At 39.9% G+C, this 22651-nt stretch overlaps 2 protein-coding genes across 6 annotated transcripts in view; both read left to right on the top strand.

Annotated features, from left to right (window-relative positions):
* Positions 1-1798, top strand: part of EGFL6 (EGF like domain multiple 6) — a 39103-nt gene extending 37305 nt beyond the window's left edge. Inside the window, exon 12 of the mRNA XM_071569634.1 lies at positions 714-1798. Within this exon, the coding sequence (XP_071425735.1) occupies positions 714-809 (96 nt within the window). The 3' untranslated portion in view covers positions 810-1798. The remainder of the gene's footprint in view (positions 1-713) is intronic.
* A 2591-nt stretch (positions 1799-4389) lies between these two features.
* On the top strand, positions 4390-20995 carry TCEANC (transcription elongation factor A N-terminal and central domain containing). 5 transcript variants are annotated; one of them, XM_071560919.1, is made up of 6 exons: positions 4415-4463; positions 5055-5150; positions 6926-7037; positions 9157-9283; positions 15267-15357; positions 19600-20995. In XM_071560919.1, the coding sequence occupies exons 5-6, from the start codon at positions 15330-15332 to the stop codon at positions 20682-20684; spliced, it is 1113 nt and encodes a 370-aa protein (XP_071417020.1). In that variant the 5' UTR covers positions 4415-4463; positions 5055-5150; positions 6926-7037; positions 9157-9283; positions 15267-15329; the 3' UTR covers positions 20685-20995. The 5 variants fall into 5 exon arrangements, with proteins under 5 accessions (XP_071416843.1, XP_071417107.1, XP_071417199.1 ...); XM_071560742.1 differs by lacking the exon at positions 5055-5150 and having other exon boundaries at positions 4390-4463; XM_071560832.1 differs by lacking the exon at positions 4415-4463 and having other exon boundaries at positions 4501-5150.
* Positions 20996-22651: the final 1656 nt, after the last annotated feature.

The raw sequence follows: 22651 nt of genomic DNA, 5'->3' as shown, positions 1-22651 counted from the left end.
GAGTACTGTACACTGATGTATGCCTGAAAACTGCCTCAATCAGGACTTCAGCGAGTTTCTCCTTGAAATTCTGGGGCCTGCTTTCCATTTATGTGACTGAATGTTTTCAGTGCTGGGCAAAGGCTTCTACTATATAATTGAATACTGTGAGTATAAAGGAAATGCAAGCCCTTTTCAAGGTCCTTTGCACAGCTGGAATGATGTAGAAAGCCCTTACATAAATCAGAATCAGACTATAAAATAACACCTCAGGCATCCTATTCATAAAAATGAACCTCCTCTCTCTAAACAGTGTACATACTATACTTAATACACACAAGTGACTGAGTAAATACATATAGTATATACACACAAAACCTGAGGATCCAAACAGATTGAAAATGAAGTTTTAATGTGTTCAATAAATGAACTGCATTAACAACACATACTGTGACAAAAATACATTAATGTAAGAGGATTTCACTCAATTTGCATTTTCTTTGTACAATGAAAATAGATAATCTTATTAAACTAATCCATTTGGTATTGTAAATCTGTGCAGAGGATTTAAAATCTGGTTCCAATAATACACAGAAGCTCTAAAACCGAGATAGATTTAAGTCCTTTATTGTGATAAAATATTCCTCAAATACAGCCTTATAATTAACTAAGAGTTGCTAAATGTTTGGATAAACTACATTTTCACTGTTAATACATGTATTTTCTTATGACAGATCACTTTTGAATCAGAACGCGGGAAGGGAAAAACTGGAGAAATTGGAGTGGACAATGTTATACTAATTTCTGGTCTATGCCCAGAAGATGCGTGATAATGGACATTAAAGTGTACTGGATTTAATCCTATTTTTTCATATTTGCCTTACTAGTAGTGTATTTTTGTATCCTTTTCTTTATTAAAAAAACCAAAACAATAAAACTGTACCTTGAACTTAATGCAACAATGGAAACAGAAAAACTGATGTGCAAGATGCAGAGTATATTTTTTTTATGACATATTCTAACACGTTTTGAGTGTAATACTACTGTATTTTGTAATTCAAGGTCAGGGTTTCTAAAGTATTATTTGTCTAGCTTTTCTACAAATTCTACATGCTTTTATTTCTTAAAATTCTCCTCAAGGCTGTTCTTAAGTCTTCTATTTCATTTCTTCTACACCACAAGAATATAAAGCCGTATTTAAGAGGATGTTACTACTGCTGGTGACATAATTTTAACTTCTTACTTAGAGGGTATGTTGTTCCAAAAATAAGGATTCATCACCCGGTGTGCATAAGCCAATCACACACAGAGCTGAGGTATTTTTTTATTTCATATTTGTGCAAAGATGGGTGCTAGATGGCAAACCCACAAAGGTAGCACACCAAGCAGAAAAGATGACCACTATTTATATGCTGTTAATCTTGATATATTTCATTTATCTAATACATATTCAGTGTTTACTACTCTATTGCTGAGTTGTGCTGAGCTGGCTTCTTATCTTTGGCAACCTGGTGGTCTTCAGTGTTTACTATTCTATTATTGCTGAGCTGTGCTGAGCTGGCTTTGTTAGTTTCTTCTTATCCTGGATGTCCTGCAGTAGCATACCCTTCCAAATTTTGTTACCTCTCTGGGTCTGTGGTCTTTGAAGCATGCCAAGCCCCAAACTTTAAAGGCAATTCTATTAACAAGCAATTTGTCTTAGACATCAGGTAAATATTCCATATACTTAACTAGGAGGAAGAAAATCAGAAGCTTTATTTCCTTCTCGATGGAGCTAAGCAAGTTGTAAGTGGATTCATGTCTTTGAGGAAAATTTTCATTACCAATAAAGTATGTAAAACACCTTGTTTGTCATTACTGTCTTTGAGTCACACAAATCATTGTTTAGAAAAGATCCCTTTATAGTTCTATAAGCATTTAATGTTCATCATTAAAGATTATGTTACCAAGTGGCAAAGAAAAGAAGAGCAGAAAAAAATGATCCATTATTAATGTTCAAGAAACTTCACATTATAACTGACCTTCAGGAACAAAGAGCTCCTGCTGAACTGCAGGCCTACTTTACCCCACAGAGGTGAGAAAGAATGGTTTTCATTGTCCAGGAGATACTATGACCTAGTGGCCACAAAATAAGGTCCTCTTACACAATTGAAACAAGTAATCTTTGTTCTGACTTTCTTCATGACTATTCCAGCTTCAACAAAAGGGATAGAGATTATCTGCCATCCCCAGGAGCAGGAAGATGAGCAGAACCTTCTCCTGCAAACCAGAAGCTGCGACTCACTGCCACACTCATCCATGTGGACACACACACGTGGGCATGTGCATGCACACATACACATTTGAGAGGAGTTTAGGATCCATGTTCCATCTTTTCTGAAAGGAAGTCAAATGACAATGCAGTGGAGGACAAAAATTTTTCTGGATTCACTTGTCCTAGTCTGACTCTGAAGCTGAACTACCCTTACTAAGTTCAAGAAAATCAAGGTTCAATTTTACTGAAATAAAATTGTCTAGCTTCAAATGGCAATAATTTATACAGTGCCTCTAAATACTAAGAAGCCTAAGAATCATTACAGTCTTGAGTATTGCAGTGCATTGGAGTGCAAACTATATATTTGATATATACATGTGGAGCAAACTGAGTCTACCTAAAAAAGTGCAGCTGGCCATTTCTTGCATGGGCAGTTACTGGGCATGAAAAGATACAAAGTGCATGTGGAAGGCATAATATCCAAAGGTTGCTGGCTCAATGCACAAACAACAGACAGTGAACACAATGAACGTGGTCTGATATGTAGCCAGATATGCTGATATTTATTAATTGTTGGTTGAATCCTCACAAATACTTTAGTAGTAGAATTCCATCCAAAAGTCAAGATAAAAATAGTTTGCATTTCCTGGAACAAGTGAGAAAATGACTGGGACAGATCAGTACAAACTGCAATACCTGCCATAAGTTTTTCTGTAGTAGATGCAGAAGTTATGTCTCATTCTTTTGCAATGGATTGTTACATACAAGTCATTTTTCATCATAGAAGATAATCAAAATAATTCTAGCATAACGAGATGTGAATAGCAAAACTGAAACTTTTATCTATTGTGAATAAAATCCTGCAGAAGCACCAAATAATCCATTCCATATAGACATTCATATAAACCACATCAGCGCATCAACAAATTAACTGGTATTGTTTGCAACATTCATTCCAAAGATGGAACTGCTCAGGGCAAAAGTTACATGTTTCTCCTTCAAATAAAAACAGTTAAAGGGCATATTATGCCTGCAGTCATTAATGCCTCAAAATGTTTCTGATAGTTTTCCATTCCTGTGAAATGTGAAATCCATTATCTGCTTGATTATTTTAGACAGCAAGGAAACTGCACTGGAAGTATTTGTGTGCTATGATCAAGTGGCTTGAACTTTGATAACATCATTTGTAACTTTTAAGTCTGATAATACAGTTTGGAGACTGTATTATTACAGTATTGTACTCTATTATTATCCTCTGCCTAAAAGTCAATGGGAAAAAAAAGAACTTCTAATTACCTAAATCGATATATACTACATCCTTCAAAAGCTACTCAACAGATGCGACCACTTCATCTTGACTGTTGTAACAAAAGGTTTGAATCTTTTTCAACTGCCAAAAGAACTAATGGTGACGTTTCTTTTTGTCAGCAGTGAATATATGGAAATGCAGAGGCATGTGCCCACAAGATGGTTCTTTCAACCTGCAGCTGAAAGGAACTTAAAAACATTTTCTAGCTATTAGATTGTATTCTTATATATTTAAAAAGGGATTCCCAAATGCAATTTTTCCGGATCATGAAAATGACTGCTGCTTATATTTACTTCATAATTGCTATATTGTTAATGACAGTCATACACCTGCATGTAACAGAGGTATTGAAACTCATTAAAATATATTAATGAAAAGGTAAATAACAAAGTGTGAATAATAATTTAGTCATATGTGTAACTGTTGCATTAAAGCTCATCACAGCAAAAGACTTTTAATAGATATTAATTTCTAATTCTGATAGTTATTAACCTCTGAAATATTTGACTCTAATTTCAACAAAGTTAAGACAGTCTCTCTGACCCACCCAGTTCTTCAGGAAGGGCACATTATAGAACTACTGAGATGATGATTAAATTTTATTTGGGGGATTTTTAGCTAGGGAATATTTAGCCTTCAGTGATCAAGTGTCTGTCTGTCCGCCCGGGCCAGAGTCTGTCCGTCTCTCTGTCCGCCCGGGCCGGTGTCTGTCCGTCCGTCTGTCGGCCCCGGGCCGGTGTCTGTCTGTCGGTCCCGATCCCGTGTCTGTCTGTCAGTCCCGATCGCGTGTCTGTCAGTCCCGGTCCCGTTGTCTAGCGGTCCCGGTCCCGTGCCTGTCCCCGTGCGCAGCCGCCTAGCGCTCGGCCATGGCGGCGGAGCCGGAAGCGCGCGGGAGGTGCCACTGCGAGCGCCGTTGCCGAGGTGAGGGCGCCGGCCCCGGTGCCGGGCGCGGGGTGTGTGGGCGCAGCGCCGTGTGTCTCGCCGGGGGCGGCGGGAGCAGCGCCGTGTGCCTCGCCGGGGGCCGCGGGAGCGCGGCTTCCCCTCCTCGATGAGGAGCCGCCGCCCGTGCCCTGGCGCTGGGGGTGAGGGGCGGGGGAGCCCCGGGAGACACGAACGCGCCGCTGCTCCCCAGCCCCGCATTGTCCTCCAGCATTGCCGTGCGCGCCCCGGCTGGCCCGAGGGGAACGGCGGCAACAGCGCCCGGAGGAGCGGGATGGGCAGGGAGGGCCGTGGGTGCTTTTGCTGCCGTGCCCGGGCCGAGGAGCGGCGAGGCCCCACAGCAGCGGGGTGAGGCCAGGCGGGGCCCAGGGTGTTGGGCTGGCACGGGCGTGAGGAGCCAGGGAAGGCCTAGACTGCACATTATGAAAGATTTCTCCGCAGAAAGTGTGATGAGACATCTGAATGGACTACCCAGGGAGGTGTTGGAGTCACCGTCCGTGGTGGTGTTTAAGGAAAGACTGGACGAAGCACTGAATGCCACAGTCGAGTTGACAGGGTGTTGTTCGGTCGTAGGTTGGACTCGATGATCGCAGAGGTCTTTTCCAGCCTAATTGATTCTGTGATTCTGTGAAGTTTTAGTGAAGGATCTGGAGAAAAAACACAGAGTCGGTGAGCCCGTGGATCTGGCGTTCTGAATCGCAGTTACTGTGTGTGCTGGCCCACCCACTGCCGCAGATTTGCAGGCTGATTCCCACCGAATTCCATGGACTGGGATGGAGGTTACGGTGGTGATGCTCAATTGATTGAGTCCTGAGTCCGACCCCAAAGCTCGGCCAGACAAGCAGTCACCTCCTGCCAGCTTCAGCTGCTTCCTGACAAACATGTGACTGGGCTGCTGCACCCTGCTGATGGTGTTACCCTTCTCATTTATATCAAAAGTATCTGTAATTCCACTCTGTAGAAGGGACTGACCTTAAAAACATGCAGAATGGATCTATGTGATAGTACTAATGGGAATTTTTTTATATTTCTTACATTGGTTACTGTGCAGCATTGGTGTTTTGAGATAAAATATGCTGGCATAAAGATGGAAAGGGGTGTTCGCGTGGTGTAATCAAGAGCACTCTGGACTCCGAATCCCAAGGTCCTAAGTTCGAGTCTCAGTGGAGACCATCTCCTGGCAAGTTCAATGCCTCCCTAACATCTGTGAGCCCATCAGATCTCAGATGCTCAGCAGGGTCAGCCCCGGTTAGTACCGGGTGCTGTGACAGTCCCGAGGACTTCACTGTCACTGTCCAAGCTCGCTCAGCCGTGGCAGATGGACCTCAGGAGTTAAACGGTGGGGCCAGTTCTGCACACACTGTGCCTCACCTAAAATCCACTGCACAGGCTGGAAGGGCACACGCACGTGGGGAGAGCCCTGCCCAAATCTTCGTTTGCAAAGTTTGGCCATACATACAAATATGGAAAGGAATTACAGACTTCACACTTTTCAGTGCAATACTTTCAACAGTTAAATATATAAAACCCCACTTCATGTCTTTCTTCAACCAGTCCATCAGGTGTCTTGATGAAGACTGAAGTTATGTACTTGCATATTTAATTATTCATGTTATAGCAGAAAGAATTTTAGTAGAAACTAATAATATCTTACAAATACCTTTTGATTATATTGTACACTGTAGAGGGGTCAGGAACATATATGCTCTTCTGCATACAAAGGATTTACTTTTAAAGGAAAAGTTATATAACATTTCAGAGGAAAACCTGTAAAAGTTCAATGAAACAATTTTTAATCTAAGTATGAAAAATAGAATTATTATAGAGCCGAGGCTTAACTAGAAAAATGAACATTAAAGCAATAAAATGTCTTTTATCTGACAAATGATGAAAAGCTCACAGAAGTTCATAAAGCATGTCTTCATTACTTACATGTTCCATTTTTATATAAATTTGTCAGCACAGTTATCCATAAAAAGACATTGAAGACTGAACATTTACTTTTGCTTGTAATGTTCTAGAATTGAAGTCCTTGCTAGCTCTACATGAGTAAGAATAATCTTTAAAGCTGTTTTGTCAAGGAAATGTATTCAAGAGAAAAAATTGCTTGTTCGTCTCCAAAATGATTCATATTTTATTTCTAAAGTATTAAGTGAGCAAATGTTCTTTGGATAGGTATGTCCTAAGTACATTTGTACTTGTTTATTTAGGCTCCTATATTCAAGCCAGTCTGTTTTGTTGGACTTCTGTGCCAATGCAGAAGTTCACTGAAAGGAGGATATGAGATCCACCTTAGGAAAGCTTGAGGTTGTCCAGGTTTCAGATCAGGACATCTGCAAGAGCATATAAGCAATATTTATGAGGACTGAAAAATAGGTGGGCACACTGTCACTTAAAAGCCAGTGTTAAACCTGCACTTCACAACATGTTCTTCTCTTCGATAGGTTTTAAAAAAAACCCACTGAATTAATTCTGCTAAGGTAACTGAACAAGAAATTCAAGAGGAAGATACAAGATAATGGAGAAAAGATCTAATACCAAGCACGAACCTGAGAGGTAATGTCATTATAGGTAAACAGTGAAAAAATTGTCAGTCTTTTACAGTTATGATAGAACACATAAAACTCTGATTATTTTATTTTTCGAGTACCGGTCCTTGGAGCCATATTGTAAACAATAGTGTAACTTTACATTTTCAGAAAAGTAAACTAATAATTTCATCTGTAGTGGCTACACTAGAGGCTTACAGCCTTGAAAGAAATGCAGAACTGTTCCCAGCTTTTAACTTCTAAAAGCATTATAGTATATAAGCCAATCTTAGTGTACTGGGAATTCTGAATTATGATTCCCAGTGTTTGGAGGACACTGTTAAAAATGCGGTTTGTGCACAGACATTGAACAGAGGGAGCAGACCAGATGTGTGATACAATCCCAGTGGTGTTAAGAGAGAGAGCACACACACACTTCATGAACAGAAACTGTTACCTGTGTCAGGCAATATGGTTAATGTATGTTGAAGATCTCACAGTCTGCCTGAAGTTCTGTGGCTGGTCTGCCTGGAGAAGAGGAGACTGAGGGGAGACCTCATTGCAGTCTGCAACTTCCTCGTGAGGGGAGACACTGATCTCTTCTCTGTGGTGACCAGTTACAGGACCCGAGGGAATGGCCTGAAGTTGTGTCAGGGGAGGTTTAGGTTGGATATTAGAAAAAGGTTCTTCACCCAGAGGGTGTTTTGGCACTGGAACAGGCTCTCCAGGGAAGTGGTCACAGCACCAAGCCTGACAGAGTTCAAGAAGTGTTTGGACAATTCTCTCAGGCACATGGTGTGACTCTTGGGGATGGTCCTGTGGTGGGTCTGGAGTTGGACTCGATAATCCTGATGGATCCCTTCCAACTCAGCATATTCTGTGATTCTGTGAAATGTGAATATATGCATTTGCATCCACTCAGATGAACAGTTTAGGAGACTAAATTATATTGAACAAAATTAATTAATAAATGGTGATGCAAAGCTTCTTAGATCATATTTCTATCACCTAATAGGTTTTTGAGTGAGCAAGAAGGTTTATAGCATCCTCTTGCTTAGCAAAATAGTGAAATATTGTTCATTTTGTCTGTCAGATTTAACAATAATAATATTTTTTGTTTTAAAATTGCTTCTGTTGAAAAAACATGAATGTTAGGAAATAAAGCAATTATTTCACAAAGTAAAAAAAAATATTCACACAGTGAAGTTGTGGTTGGGTACCGAGGCAGGTGATGTTATAGGAATGCTATTATCATTTTCTGCTTGTCTCAGCTGAAGTTTTGCTTTTGTTTTCATGATAGAGACATGTTGGGGAAATGCCAGATGTATTTTATAATAAGCTTGTTTTGAAGGGGGATGATAAGCTGTACTCTTTAGTTTGCAAGAGACTCTGTTAATTTATAATCACAAAAATTATTATATTATTTTTGAAAAATTGTGTGCAGCCCCACAAAAAGCCTGAATCCAGGGATAAACTTCACTGTACAGGTCAGCTTAATTAATACAAAGTACATATGTCACAATCTGTGTCTTTACCATAGCTGGGCATCATTAATTCATGTCTGAGCCATCTCCTTAAGTTCATAGAATCACAGAATCAGTTGGGTTGAAAGAGACCTCCAAGATCATCAAGTCCAACCCTTAATCCAACCCTGCGTTGATTACTAGATCATGGCACTCAGTGCCACGTCCAGTCTCATCTTAAAAACTTCCAGGGATGGTGAGTCCACCACCTCTTTGGGCAGGCCATTCCAATACCTGACCACTTGCCCTGTAAAGAACTTCTTGATATCCAACCTAAACCTCCCCTGGCAGAGCTTAAGCCCGTGCCCTCTTGTCCTACTGTTGGTTGCCTGAGAGAGGAGACCAATCCCCACCTGGCTACAACATCCTTTCAGGTAGTTGTAAAGAGTGATGAGGTCTCCCCTGAGCTTCCTCTTCTCCAGACTAAACAGCCCCAGGTCCCTCAGCCTTTCCTCAATAGGGCTTGTGCCCCAGTCCCTTCACCAGCTTTCTTGCTCTTCTCTGGACCCACTCCAGCACCTCAATATCTTTCCTGAACTGAGGGGCCCAGAACTGAACACAATACTCAAGTGTCATTTATTCATTCAACCCTCTTCTTTTCTGATATGTGTTTGTCACTTGTAGCCAAAACAGGAGTTCATGTTTAGAAAATATAGCCTGACTTTTGACCTGCTTGAAGCCCCAGCGAGTACCTCATACTGACAAGGAGTGGAAAGTGGCTGAGAGAAAAGGGATTCCTCTGCCTGCTGTGGTAAGGCTTTGTCATGAAAATTTGAAAAACCAGAGCACTCCATGTGACCTTGTGTCCCAACTAGGAAATGGGATGTAGAATAAAGTTAGTTAATACGGAAAAATAATCTGGTTGTAGACTACAGAAACTGTGCAAGTGTTTCTTTATGTGAAATGGTGCAAATTTTAAAGCAAGTAGAAGCACACATTATTTATATGTAATTACCAATGAAACTGTTGATGACAAATCTCTCAGAACTGTTTATACATTTTATTATTTCCCCATTGTCATAATGTATTAGAATGAGTTGTGAGTCTGAATGGCTGTCCTGTTGTGGAAGATATTAGCTGGTAACTCCACTTGACACTTGTAATCCGTAACTTGTTAAAAGTAAATTTTTGTTTTTCTTTTTTTTTAACTTGTTAGTTTGTAAAAAAGTCAACTGTATCAATAGAAATAAAGATATTAGTGGAATAATGTATTACCTGGGACATTTTCAGGGTTTCAACTAGTTAACTACTTAATTCAGTAGAAGGATTCACACTGTGAAGGCAAATAAGATGTAGGTACAGCTAAAATATCTTCCAGTGATAATCAGTTTAACTCTAAGTTATTAGCAAGGTGATGTCCCTGCTGGGATGTGTGTGTCTAACAGCAGCTGAACATCCTAGAACTCAAAACAGCTTTAGCTGTTCAATTTTTAAGAATTTTCTCGTCTAGTAGTTTTTGCCATGAAAGGAACCAGGGTGTTACTCATCTGGTGTAGCTGTAATATTTTGAGCATTTTCCCGTGCTCTGGCTTATGCACTGATGTCAAACAAAGCCAGTGGCTAAGCAGTGTGGTAAGAACAGCTTTTCCTATCTCATTTAATCCATGCATGTTTCTTTGATCTTATTAGAAAATATGCTGAGAGCTCTAGTTTGGGATTGATCCCTGAGGCTTGAGAATTTCATTAAGCACTCTATTGATTGTTTTATCTTTTTTTTCTATTTTTTAAAGAAAATTAGAATTCTATTCTAATTAAAGATGGGGGTTTGGGGAGAAGCAGCTCCAAATCAGGATTAAAAATTTGCCTTGTAAAAGAGGCAACTGTGTGCATCTTCACATGAATGTGATGGACTCTGCTATCTCTTCCATACTAACTCCCTGTTTTGAAAAGAAAGCTGTGGGAGAATGATTTCAGTGAGAGAAACACAGGATAAAGATAGTATACCTCCAGATTAAGAGCACTGTAGCTGAAGCAATCACTGATGTAAAAGGTACAGAACAAAGCTACTTTTCCATGGCAGTACTGCATCCTTTGCTTCTGGATCTGTGACAGAGAGGTGACTCTCTTGGCCAGTGAGGTGTCAGTGGTCACGGACAGCTGGCAATCATGCTGCTGTATTGCCTCAGTTCTTACTGTATTAGTTTAGCTTTATTCATGTGTCTGTTCTTTGAAGATGAATTTCTGTCTAGTTCAGAATTTTAGGGGGTGGGAGGCAGTTCTGCTGAGAGGCAGAAAGAGCTCTGATTTTTCGCCAAGATCAAATAAAAACCCCAGTAAATGGTTTCTTGGTGACATCTTTGAAATCCTCTCTCCTACTAGATAGGATGAAGGCATGGGTTTGAGTCTGGCAGCTGGCTGTGAGGATTCTCTGATTTCTGCTTAGACTCTTCAGTTAAAACTAGCATTTGATAATTTTTATTGTTTATGTGGAATGTAGGTTTCCTTAAGTAAGCTGATGTTTCCAGAACTGTTTTGTGCACCTTCTCTGCTATAGCACTAACCACACTTTTTCAGAAAATTTATTGCACCGTTAGGAGTACTTGAATTCTGATCCTTGTCTTGGCTGTGGTTTTCATTTTCTTCTGATTATATAGAATGTTTTGGAGAAAAAACACCTATCTGAGGTTGGGATGAGGGATAAGAGGACTGGTGTTCACCCTTCCAAGATACTCATACCCATTTGCTTGCATGTCTTCTGAGTTTGTCTTGGTTTTTCAGGGTTATCAGCACGAAGACAAAATAGACTATGGCTTTGCACCAGATAAGGTATATAGCAAAGATAAGGCTTTTACCCCAAATGGTTTTGTAGAGGGCAGTGTTTTTTCCCACAGGGACTGACTTTCCAGCAGCAAATGTCTCAGGTTGGTTTTTTTTGTTTTCTATTACGTAGTCATTTTACTGTTGAAAAATCATAGAATCAGCTGGGTTGGAAGAGACCTCCGAGATCATCAAGTCCAACCCTTAATCCAACCCCGCTTTGAATACTAGATCATGGCACTCAGTGCCATGTCCAGTCTCATCTTAAAAACCTCCAGGGTCAGAGAATCCACCACCTCTTTGGGCAGGCCAGTCCAATGCCTGACCACTCTCTCTGTAAAGAACTTTTTCCTGATACCCAACCTAAACCTCCCCTGGCAGAGCTTAAGCCCATGCCCTCTTGTCCTACTGTTGGTTGCCTGAGAGAAGAGACCAATCCCCACCTGGCTACAACATCCTTTCCAGTAGTTGTAGAGAGTGATAAGGTCTCCCCTGAGCCTCCTCTTCTCCAGGCTAAACAGCTCCAGGTCCCTCAGCCTCTCCTCATAGGACTTGTACTCAAGTCCTTTCACCAGCCTGTTTGCTCTTCTCTGGACTCTGATTCAACTTGGCATTATTACAAGATGTCCATATTTTAAACCTGAGATTTTTTTTTGGGGGGAGCAATCTGACTTATAAGATTTTTATTGACTATCAGCATTTATTTTTGTACACACAAGTGATTCACTATACTGTGCAATCAGAGTGAAAACTTTTAATGATTTGGCAAGAAAGTGCTTCATCAGCACAGCATTACAGCGTGTTACTGTAAATATGAGCCAATCTCTACCTCATAACCTTCAATATACTCTTGGAATTCAAACAGATGTTCTCATGCATTGAGAACGTCACAGTGGTCAGGCAAAGTCTCTGGTGACTGGAAAAAGGGAAACATCACTCCTATTTTCAGAAAGCAGGGAAAGAAAGATTCAAGGAACAACAGACCAGTGAGCCTTGCCTCTGTGCCTGGGAAGATCCTCCTAGAAGACATGCTAAGGCATATAAAAGACCAGGAGGTAATTCGAGGTAGCCAATACACTTTTACTAATGGCAAGTTGTGCCTGACCAGTCAGTCTGGTGGCCTTCCATGATGGAGTGACAGCAACAGTCTGCTCAGAGGGTGGTAAGGCACTGGAACAGGTTGCCCAGAGAGATGGTGGATGCCTCATCCCTGGAAGTGTCCAAGGCCAGGTTGGATGGGGCTCTGAACAACGTGATTTAGTAACTGGCATCCCTGCCCATGGCAGGAGACTTGGAAGCAGGTGATATTTAGGTGCCTTCCAACCCAAACCATTCTATCATTTTGTGATTCTGTGCATTGCTAAAATGAAATGCCTTGTGTGGTTGTGGAAGGGGTGAGGATGTTTGTTTAGTGCTGCACAAAATTGTGGCACATTTGTTCTTTCTTACATCTTTACTGCAACAAAAATGCATGATTGATTTCCTAACTTCAGAAAAAAATAGTCTTTCTTGGATTTCTTGTCCCTTGGAACTAGGAAGAGAGCAGAACAGTGCTAACTGAGTATGATTCAGTTAATTTTATAAGTATTTGTTCAGCAGCATTTGTCAAACTGCAGTAAATCAGGTAGAAAAGCTGTCAAATTCTGGATTTTAAAAAGTCAAATGAAAGAGCAATGTACAGGACAGTGACTGGATAAGGGTTGCATCCTTTCCCTCTTGTCTGTATCCAGCATCTGTGGACTCTACAGGGTTTTTTTGCCAAAATTAGGCAAATAGGTAGCATAAAAATGTGAAATCTCCTACAGGTCATAGGGAAATTGTTTTATTTTTTTTCTTAACTGGCTGGAGTGTCTCATTATGCTCATTTCACAAGATTCCACGGGTCTTTTATGCGACAGCTCCCTCAAGTGGTGAAATAATTTTCCATTCACAATTGCAGCTTGTTTTTTTTAAAACATTTTATTTCTCTTCAGAGGGTTTTGAGGCTTCTCCCAACTGTTTGTTCTATCTGATCTAAACCAGAAACATCAGAGTTCAAGGAACAGGAGTATGAGTAAGAAAGAACTCAGGCTTGCTATACTTGGGTTCCCAGTGAACTTAGGTGTCTCGGTTTGAGGCGAAAAAAACCAAAATGTTTTACCCACAAGCAGGGGAGGGGCCTCCTCCACAATAATCACACCACTCTTTATCAAATTTAAGAAAAGGAATTTTAATACAAGAAGGATAACTGCTATATATATATATATATATATGTAAACAGACTAGTACAACCCACTTCCCCAACACCACAAGAGAGGGAAAAAAAACAAACCAAAAGAAACAAAACAACAACAAAACCCAGCAGGTTTTTTCTCCGGGAGAAAAGGTTATACTTAAGTGTCCTTGTCACAGCCCGCTGGCTGCAGGGTGAGTTTCAGTCCCTCTCCAGCGAAACAGACGAGCAGTGGGCTTTCAGATGGACTCAGTCTCTTCCCCCTGTGTTCCCCGTCCAAGAAGCAGAAAGGTACGAGCAACCAGCAGCAAATCCAAGGCAGGTAGCAACAGCAGCACGGCATGAAAAGTAGTCCGAGGTGGGCAGCGGCAAGACAGCCAGGAAAAAAAACCCCAGCAGTAACCAGCAGGGCAGCCTGCCTCCTTCGAGCCCCCCCTCCCCCGTTCCGCCGAGCCAAGACTCCCGAGAAATCCAAAAAAAAGAAACCAAAAAAGAGACAAACCTGCCCCCACCCCAGCGATCAACAGTTAACTACTTCTTTTGTTAACCGCTGGCCTGGGCAGTTAAGTGGCAGGGGAGAGAATTTACATAATAATCCCAAACTACAACATTAGGCTAGAAAATACACAACAGTATTACCACTGCACCAGTGATTTCTTGTTTCTCCCTATAAAAATGAGAAAAACATGTTTTCTACATTTGTCTGGCAAAATCATATTGTGCCTTGATTAGAAAAGCAGAAGAGGTGCTTGATTCAGGCTTAATATGAAATGCTACACAGGACTCCCATTAATGAGGTTTGCTTCATCCTTTGAAGAATGTCAGCAGTAGTAAAATGAACCATTTGATTACCTTACATGTTCCTTATAAGTTCAGCAGTCTCTGTTTAATTTCTGATTTCATAAAACAATGGTCTTTGTCAACCTTGGTGATAAACATGGTCCTTACTTGATTTATAGGTCAACAAATGCTCAAACAACTTTTTTTCTTCAGCAGACTTCCTTTTAATTTGGATGAAATTTATGTTCGAGCAGTTAGTGTAATATTTCAGTAATTAGTGTAATACTTAAAAAGTATATATTGCCTTTCATCTTGAAGGATCTTAAAATCTTTTACAAACTAGGTACACATGGCAAAGCCAGGGCCATTCCAAGAATATTTTTCCTGCAGAAACCTCTCTGGTGTCATTGATTATTTACGTTTATTCAGTGGTTTCTCTGCTGGCTGTTTCTTGTACTTTGGCCATTTACCAGTGAATATCCCACTCTGTTGAAATATTTAATTATGGATTTAGTTCTGTTTTTGTCATATTTTTGACTACTTACTTTTTCTGTCAGTTTTACTTAGCTTGGCCTATTAAGTTTGAAAGGAGTCACTCAGTTCTACCTCTTTGCTGTATGTTGTACACATTGAGGAAAGCATTGTTTTAACTTAAATTTGAGTAGTCTGTTAGATAGTTTGATTTCCAAAATTATTTTAAAGTAATTGTTCAGAGTTTGATGTCCATATTCTTTTTTCAGTTTGCTTATTTAACTGCTGCTGTAACATTTATGAATTTGAATGTAATGTTGCATAAACTTGAAAAGATCAATGCGTGAATAAGAAGATTTAAAATTTCTAATCATGGAATATTCTGAGTAGGAAAGGACTCACAGGGATCATCAAGTCCAGCCAAGTGTACAGGGATCAAACCTTCAGTCTTGGTGTTAATAGCACCGTATTCTAACCAAATGAGCTAATCTCATTATTTAATCTATTGCCTTAGTGTAAAAGTCCTGAAGTAGAACCTTCCTCTGCTGCTGAGCTGTCTGGGGTCAGGTGGATAACCATGAGCAAGGATCACCACCATGAAGCAGGTGATACCTTCGTGCACCATTTCTTACATACGGATCCTCACCTTGCAGTATTAGAGAGGAACCTTCTTGTGGAGCATAGTTCTTAATGAAAGGTCAAAATACTTCCACCTTTGTCACAGGGTGGAAGTACATGGATGGGCAAATTATCAGCAGAGTAATTGGTGTGTGGGCGGTCCCATGGTGTAATGGAGAGCACTCTGGACTCCAAATCCCCAGGTCGTGATTTCGAGTTTCAGTGGGGACCGTCCCCAGCAGTTCAATGTCTCCCTGCCATCCCATCCCGTCAGATCTCGGTCAGTACCGGGCGCGGGTGCTGGAGACAGTCCTGAAGACTTCCCTGTCACTGTCCAAGCTCGCTTGGCTGTGGCAGATGGACCTGAGGACTTAAACGGTGGGGCCAGTTCTGCGCACGCTGTGCCTCACCTAAAAAATCCACTGCGCAGGCTGGAAGGGCACACCCATGTGGGGAGAGCCCTGCCCAAATCTGCGTTCGCCAAGTCTGGCCATATGTATATATGTGTGTGTGTGTGTGTGTGTGTATGTATAGATAAATATATATATAAATATATGTATCTCTGTGTGTGTGTTTGTGTGTATATATGTGTGTATATATATATATACATATATATACACTTTGTGTGTTGTAATTTCTCTGTGTCCATAGTCCTGTATGAAGTCATCTTGCATTTGGGTAAGTATATTTTATAGTACGTGAGCGTAATACAGTATATACATAGATAGGTACAAGGACTGAAGAAAATTACATTTGGAGTGTGTTGGAAGAAACAGAATTGATTCTAAGGCATAGGGTAATCATTTTGCTTGAACACAGAACTGTCTCACCAGCTGTGCCCTGGATTGCAGTAAATCAGCAGATAATAATTTTCTAATGTCAGCTACTTAACATCCTGGAGCCAAAAAACTGTCCTGCCTAGTGAGAGCTGCCCTACATGAGAAAGCACTGCTTTACTCACAGGCTCTGCATGTTCTGCAGCAGAACAGAGGAGCAAATGCACTTACATGTGCTGTTCAAGATGATGATGCACAGGGTTCAACTTAAGTATTTGAAGTCTGCATCCTGTTTCTCTGATTTTGAAACTTCCTGAATAATAAATCAGTTTCTGTAATAGCCATTATGGGGGTTTTGCAAGACTTCAAAATGTTAGACAAGAATGAGCTGTTTGAATACAAGTTAAGTTAATGCTCGGAGCATTCACTGTGGAGATTGGGTTGTTCTGTGGTTCAGGATTATAGAAACAAGCTCTCTTTCCTTTTCTTTTTGTAGCTCTGTGCTTTTTGTACTTAAATCTTGAGCTTCCTGTCATGCAGAAAATAAGTTAGCTGGCTAGGTGGTCATAGCAGCAGAGCATCCACATTACCCAGCTGCATCACTTGTCCCATTCTCAGGAGTTTTCATCATGGAAACAGTGATGCTGTTTATGAGCTCCTTTACATAAGGGTGTGTGTTGCCAGCCCTGTCTCTATCAGGCAGATGTGTTTTTCTAGAGTTCAATCAGTGTGTATGTAATTTCAGAGAAAACACTGATTTTGTGCATAAATTTTAGAAGACTAACTTCAAAGAAAAGAGGAACACAACACTCCCAACACACCATTCATTTCTGCATTCTATATTTAATTTGTCTTTTCAGCAAGTAGAAGAATAACATTAGTAGTGTTAAATGTATTTTTGTGTGTAAAGTTGCAATAACAATGCACTGAGCATTTTTTGGTCAAAGGCCTTCATGAAAAGAACTCAAAAGGAAATCTTATTCAAGCCATGACACTTTGCATTCTGAAAACCCCCTTTTGTTTTCCTTTGTGTGTCAGAATATATGGGAGTGTGCTTTAGTAATGCTCCAGCTGTAAGAAAATAGAGGGATTTGTCTTTAACTTTTAAGAATTTTCAAAATTGGTAGATTTCATTATTTTGAAACTGTTCTGCTACTGTCACTGTTTTTAAGCTTCCCTGTCCTGATAATTCAAATAATATGATGCCAGAGCTAGCAAGGGAAAGGGCAGAAGTGGGGACATCAGGTAAAAGTTTGCTACTCTGAATTGTTTTTCCATTAGCAGCTATAGAGAAACTTTTGGAAGAGATACAGCATGATCTCTTGCATAGGAGGTGAAAAGTTGAGGGTCATCTAGGAACCAGAATGGTGTTTTGGGCTTAAGATTCACTGATTTATGTCAGTTCACTAGCTTAAACTTGCTGCAGAGTAGCCCCAAACCTTCACTTTGCAGTTCCAAATAAAATGTGTTCACCTACTTACTGTTCACTAATTGAAGAAATCCCTAATATCAAATTGTCTTGGGTTGAGCTGGTGAAACGCCAAGTGTCCAAGACAGAGAGAGAGTTCCTCCTCCCCCCAACCAGCCAAGGGAAAAAAAGAAGAGGGAGAGAGGAAAAAAACCTTCAAACTAGGTTTTGCTGAAACTTACTATATGTATTTATACAGAAAAGAGAAAATTAAGAGAAAACTACAATATAACACACACTTACACAAGTTACATATATATATATATATCAAGAAATAACTTCCCACTCCCCAATTAATACAAAGTGTATCACTCTAAATCTGTGTGTGGCTCGGCTTCGCGAACGCAGATTTGGGAAGGGCTGTCCCCACGTGGGTGTGCCCTTCCAGCCTGCGCAGTGGATTTTAGGCGAGGCTCAGCGTGCGCAGAACTGGCCCCACCGTTTAAGTCCTGAGGTTCATCTGCCACAGCCAAGCGAGCTTGGACAGTGGCAGTGAAGTCCTCAGGACTAGAACCTACAGCACCCGGCATTTCCCAGGAGGTCTCCCATCCAAGTACTAATCCGGGGCTGACCCTGCTGAGCTTCCGAGATCTGACGGGATCGGATGTCAGGGAGGCATTTAACTGCCTCACTCTAAATCTGTAAGTATTCTAAAAGACACCTAGCAAGAAATAGAAAGAGTAACAACAGAAATGTTTCTACTTCCCTGAATTCAAACAAAATGCAAGCAGGGCAGCAGGAGCAAAGCCTGCTCCAAGACAGAAGCTGGATCACGTCTGGCTTGTACCTGGGCCATAGCAGAACTGACCAAGCCACTCCCACCCACTGAATTTTACACCCTTTGAGATGATGTAGTATGGGATGGAATACAATATTATTGGCTAGAAGAAGTCAGCTGTTAGCTAGCTCAGCCCAGCTCAAGTCTGACAATTTCACGCCTAGTCTGAACTTTAAAACCTAAATTTAGGCCCACCTGACCAAACCCATAACACAAATTATGGTGATATAAAAAAGATCAAAAAAGGCCTGAAAACAACTCCACCAAGTGCATGAAAAACTCATTTAGGTCAGTAGTTTTTGGTCAGATGCCAAGCCCTCATTAGCTGGTTAACTTTCTTCTTTTGAAGTAACAAAGGCTTGAGGAAAAAGTGTGAAATGACAAAACCCACAAACAATTCACAGGTATCTCATCTGTCTGCTGTAGAATTTAAAATTAACTAAGACAAAGTGACTGCAAGTTCTCTTAAGATGCCTAACTTTGTATCTTTTCTGGGCCATTCTTAGTGCATGTATGTATTTTCTACCCTTATCAATGACTCCATTATACAGGCTATAACATACATTGGCAAAACAAAAAGAAATTGTGGAAAACATAGCTATGCTACATGTTGCTCCCTACTCCAAGTTAGTCTTCTAATGCCAAATCTCATGTATTTGAATTTATCTAAAGGGTTTCTTATGAGAAACTAAGAGGAAACTTGCAGATTTCACTGAAAAAAAATCACAGATAGCCAAACATCTCAGCATTTATCATTAGAATTTGTGAAAAAAAAATTGTAAGTTAGTGTATAGTTATAGGAATTACTAATTTAAAACCAAAAAGCCAAAAAACAACCAAGCACACAAGCTGCAAAAAACAGCAGCCAAAATGCACCTTACAATGTGAGCGTTTGGACACGCTTTCATTTTTCTATTATTTTGTGTCATTGCAACTTGTACGGAGTTTATTTGTAGTCACTTGCCTACCCCAGTCCCTCTGGGCTCTCCTATCTGACAGTATTTTCCCAACATAAATTCCACTAGCTGACTTGTTTGCATTTTTCCAGAACAATTACAAGAAAATGGTGGCAAACCCAGTGATTTGTACAAATAAAATATGGTAAAATAACATAACATTAAAAGAAAACCGTGTGTGAATATGAGGAAGATGAATTAATGTCATAAATGCAGCAAAAATTATGATAGTTTTTTTTTTTTGCTTTCAGGTTTAAAAATGTCTGATCAGAAAAATATTGTACATAAAGCCCATTGTATTGAAAAATTACTGTCTGAGAACAATTTGCAAGATATTGAGGATCATCTTAAGGAGCTTGAAGATGTTGATATGACTACAGAAGATCTTCAGGGGACAGAAGTTGCCAAGGCTGTATACAGAGTACTGAAGAGCTCCCCTTCAGGAGGGTTGAGAAAGAGAGCAAAGCAGTTATTATCAAAGTGGAAAGCACTTTACAAGAATAACTGTGTTCAGCCAATGCAAGTTAAAAAGGCAGTTTCTGTGTTTGTGAAAGAGGAAATTGAGGATGGCCGTGTGGTTCCTCGAGAGCAGCCACTGTCCGAAGGGCCATGTCAGCAGGAGGCATTAGGTGGTCCTAGTTCCAGCATTTTGCTCCCATCAGAAACTGTTGGAAATGCATTATGTAACAATGCAGAGGGCAGTATGAATCAGCTTTCTTTTGAGGAACAACACACTGTTAATGAAGATTCTAAGTCTGTTGTTAAGGAAACAGGTCAGCAGGACCCAATGAGAGCTCTGAGGTGCAAATGTACAGATCTTCTCTATAAAGCTTTGATTGGTTCTGCCAAAGAAGAAGAAGAAACTGTTAAATGGCTAGAGTTATCTAAAGAAATTGAAAAACATGTTTTTGCTCTTCATGCTAAAAATGACAAAAAGTACAAAAATTGCATCAGAAGTAAAATCTCTAACTTGAAGAACCCTAAAAATTACCACTTGAAACATAACCTTTTTACAGGGACTTTGAGCCCAAAGGCTTTTGCTGAGATGACAGTGATGGAAATGGCCAGTGATGAACTGAAACAGCTCAGGGCTCTGTACACAGAATCATCTGTTCAGGAACATCAGCTTCCACAAGTTATTAATGGCACACAGACAAACAAAATTAAGTGTAGGCGCTGTGAAAAATTTGATTGCACTGTCACTATGATCGCCAGAGGAACTCTCTTTCTTCCAGGTTGGGTGCGAAACACAAATCCAGATGAACAAATGTTGACTTACGTTATTTGTAATGAATGTGGAGAGCAGTGGTATCACAGCAGATGGATTTGTTTGTAACACTATCCCTGTGCAATAAGTGGTTTGGAAACATGGATATGAGATGGTACCTCTGTTGAAACTGTGTAACTTGAAATTCTGTATTGATATTATGTAGATGCTGCCAGTAAAAACTGCAAAATCATTGTTAAAATTTGCTAATGTAGTGTTGATGATGACTTGAATAAATCTTTGTGGTTGTAAGTTATGTAAATAATGTAAAGAAATAAAAGGATAAAGGGAAAAATGGTTACACTGTATGTAAGAGTAAAATATTCACTAATAAATCATTAAAAAACATTACAAATGCTGCATTTTTTTTCTCAAGGGACTGAGTACTTGAAAATTGTGTTACCTTCAGCAAGAGTTCTTCCACAGAACCTAAGTTTCATTTACAGTAAAGAAATTCTTTCCAAAACTGCAGTTCACTTACTTGCACACATTGCAGAATGTTCAGCATGGATTCATTCCTTACTTAAATCACTTTTTTGCAAGTAGGTGTTAGGTTAGTAAGTTGGTTTGAGAGGTAATTTCTAACAGGAAAAAAATAAAAAAGGAACAAAGCACCTAACAAATTGAAATAATAATGAAATCCTGCTTTAGCTTTTTATAGCTATTGGAAGAGAAACAGGACTTGTGACAGCCTATCAGTGTGCAGTCCAGATTTACAGTGTAAGATGATGTGTTCTACAACTGTTAAGAAATTAATGTAGGATCAGAGAATGGTTTATTTCAGGAAAATATGTAAATATATTTTTAAATTTATTTTAAAAAATAAATACATGAAATGAATGGGCATTAATTATTTTCTGAGTTCATATACTCTCTTGAATAGGGACATCCTGTCTAAACTGAGAAAATTAATGTTTTTATATAGTGCATTCTAGTTAACTAGAAACAATAGAAGGAAATCTATTAGCTAAAGTTTTTATACACATTTTTGTCAACAGGATTCTCACTGATTGTATACTATAAGCATTTATTTATCAAAAAAAATTTATCTTAGCATTTTTCTCACTTAAGTAACAGCCCTGTATCTTTTACAAATGCACAACAGGCCTTTTTCAGTTCAAGGCTAGAATGCATCAGCAGAGCAGAAAAACCTGGTGAGTAATTGCTGGAGGAATTGAGGTCAGTTTCTGCACCCATCTGGCTCTGACAGCTGGGGCTGGTCAGCTCCTCTGGGCTGAGGCACTGCCCTGGAGCTCTCCAGCCACATGACTCGTCAGAGAAAGGAGTTAGGGGCATGAGATGAGAAAATAGCTGTTTAACTAAAAGCCAGCCAGGACTAAAAGACAGGACTTTATTTGTATATGGGAGAATGGTTTGTAACCTGATATTACAAAGAGACATTTAAACTATTCTACTGAAAAAAAAGACAAACCTTTCCATTCTGTAAAGTATTAACAGCTGAGTTTCAGTGATGTATTGACTGTGACATTACTTAGATTCTTGTCATGTGAAAGTGAGTGTTCTAAGGGAATTGCACTGCTGTAAAGTATATATTAAAACTTTAGGCCAGACTCTCAGTGTTCAAATGTGTAACCAGCCAGTTAATGTCTGCCTTTCCTTCCCAGCCCTTACCCATGTGCTGCATTGCTGCTTACAGGTAGCCCTGCTTTATTTAAGCAGGAGTACTTCTGTAAAGTATTATTTTTAGCATTCAATGAATCTACAGGAAAGCAAAGACTTCTGTGTTACTGTTTCACAGTAAGTATAACATTGTATGCAGTCAATTTGAAGGTCGTGGTCCTGTTGAGGAGAATTGTATGCCAGTGCTGTGCTGTGTCAGAACACCGTGTAGCAGAAGACTATTTTTGCTGTGAACAACAGACACTTATAAATAATTTCTGCCTGCAGTTGGCTTTGAAGCCATTCCAGTAATGCAGAGCTTATCCAAGTTTTGTCTTGGCAAAGGGAAATGTTGCAAGGCATAGATGGTGTTTTTTACAGAATATATTCCAAGGGTAAAATTTATAGTTGTACTA

Source organism: Pithys albifrons, chromosome 1, assembly GCF_047495875.1.
Source record: "Pithys albifrons albifrons isolate INPA30051 chromosome 1, PitAlb_v1, whole genome shotgun sequence".
NCBI classification, from domain to species: Eukaryota; Metazoa; Chordata; class Aves; order Passeriformes; family Thamnophilidae; genus Pithys; species Pithys albifrons.
The sequence above is the reverse complement of the archived record's forward strand: the minus strand, read 5'-3'. Positions and strand labels throughout refer to the sequence as shown.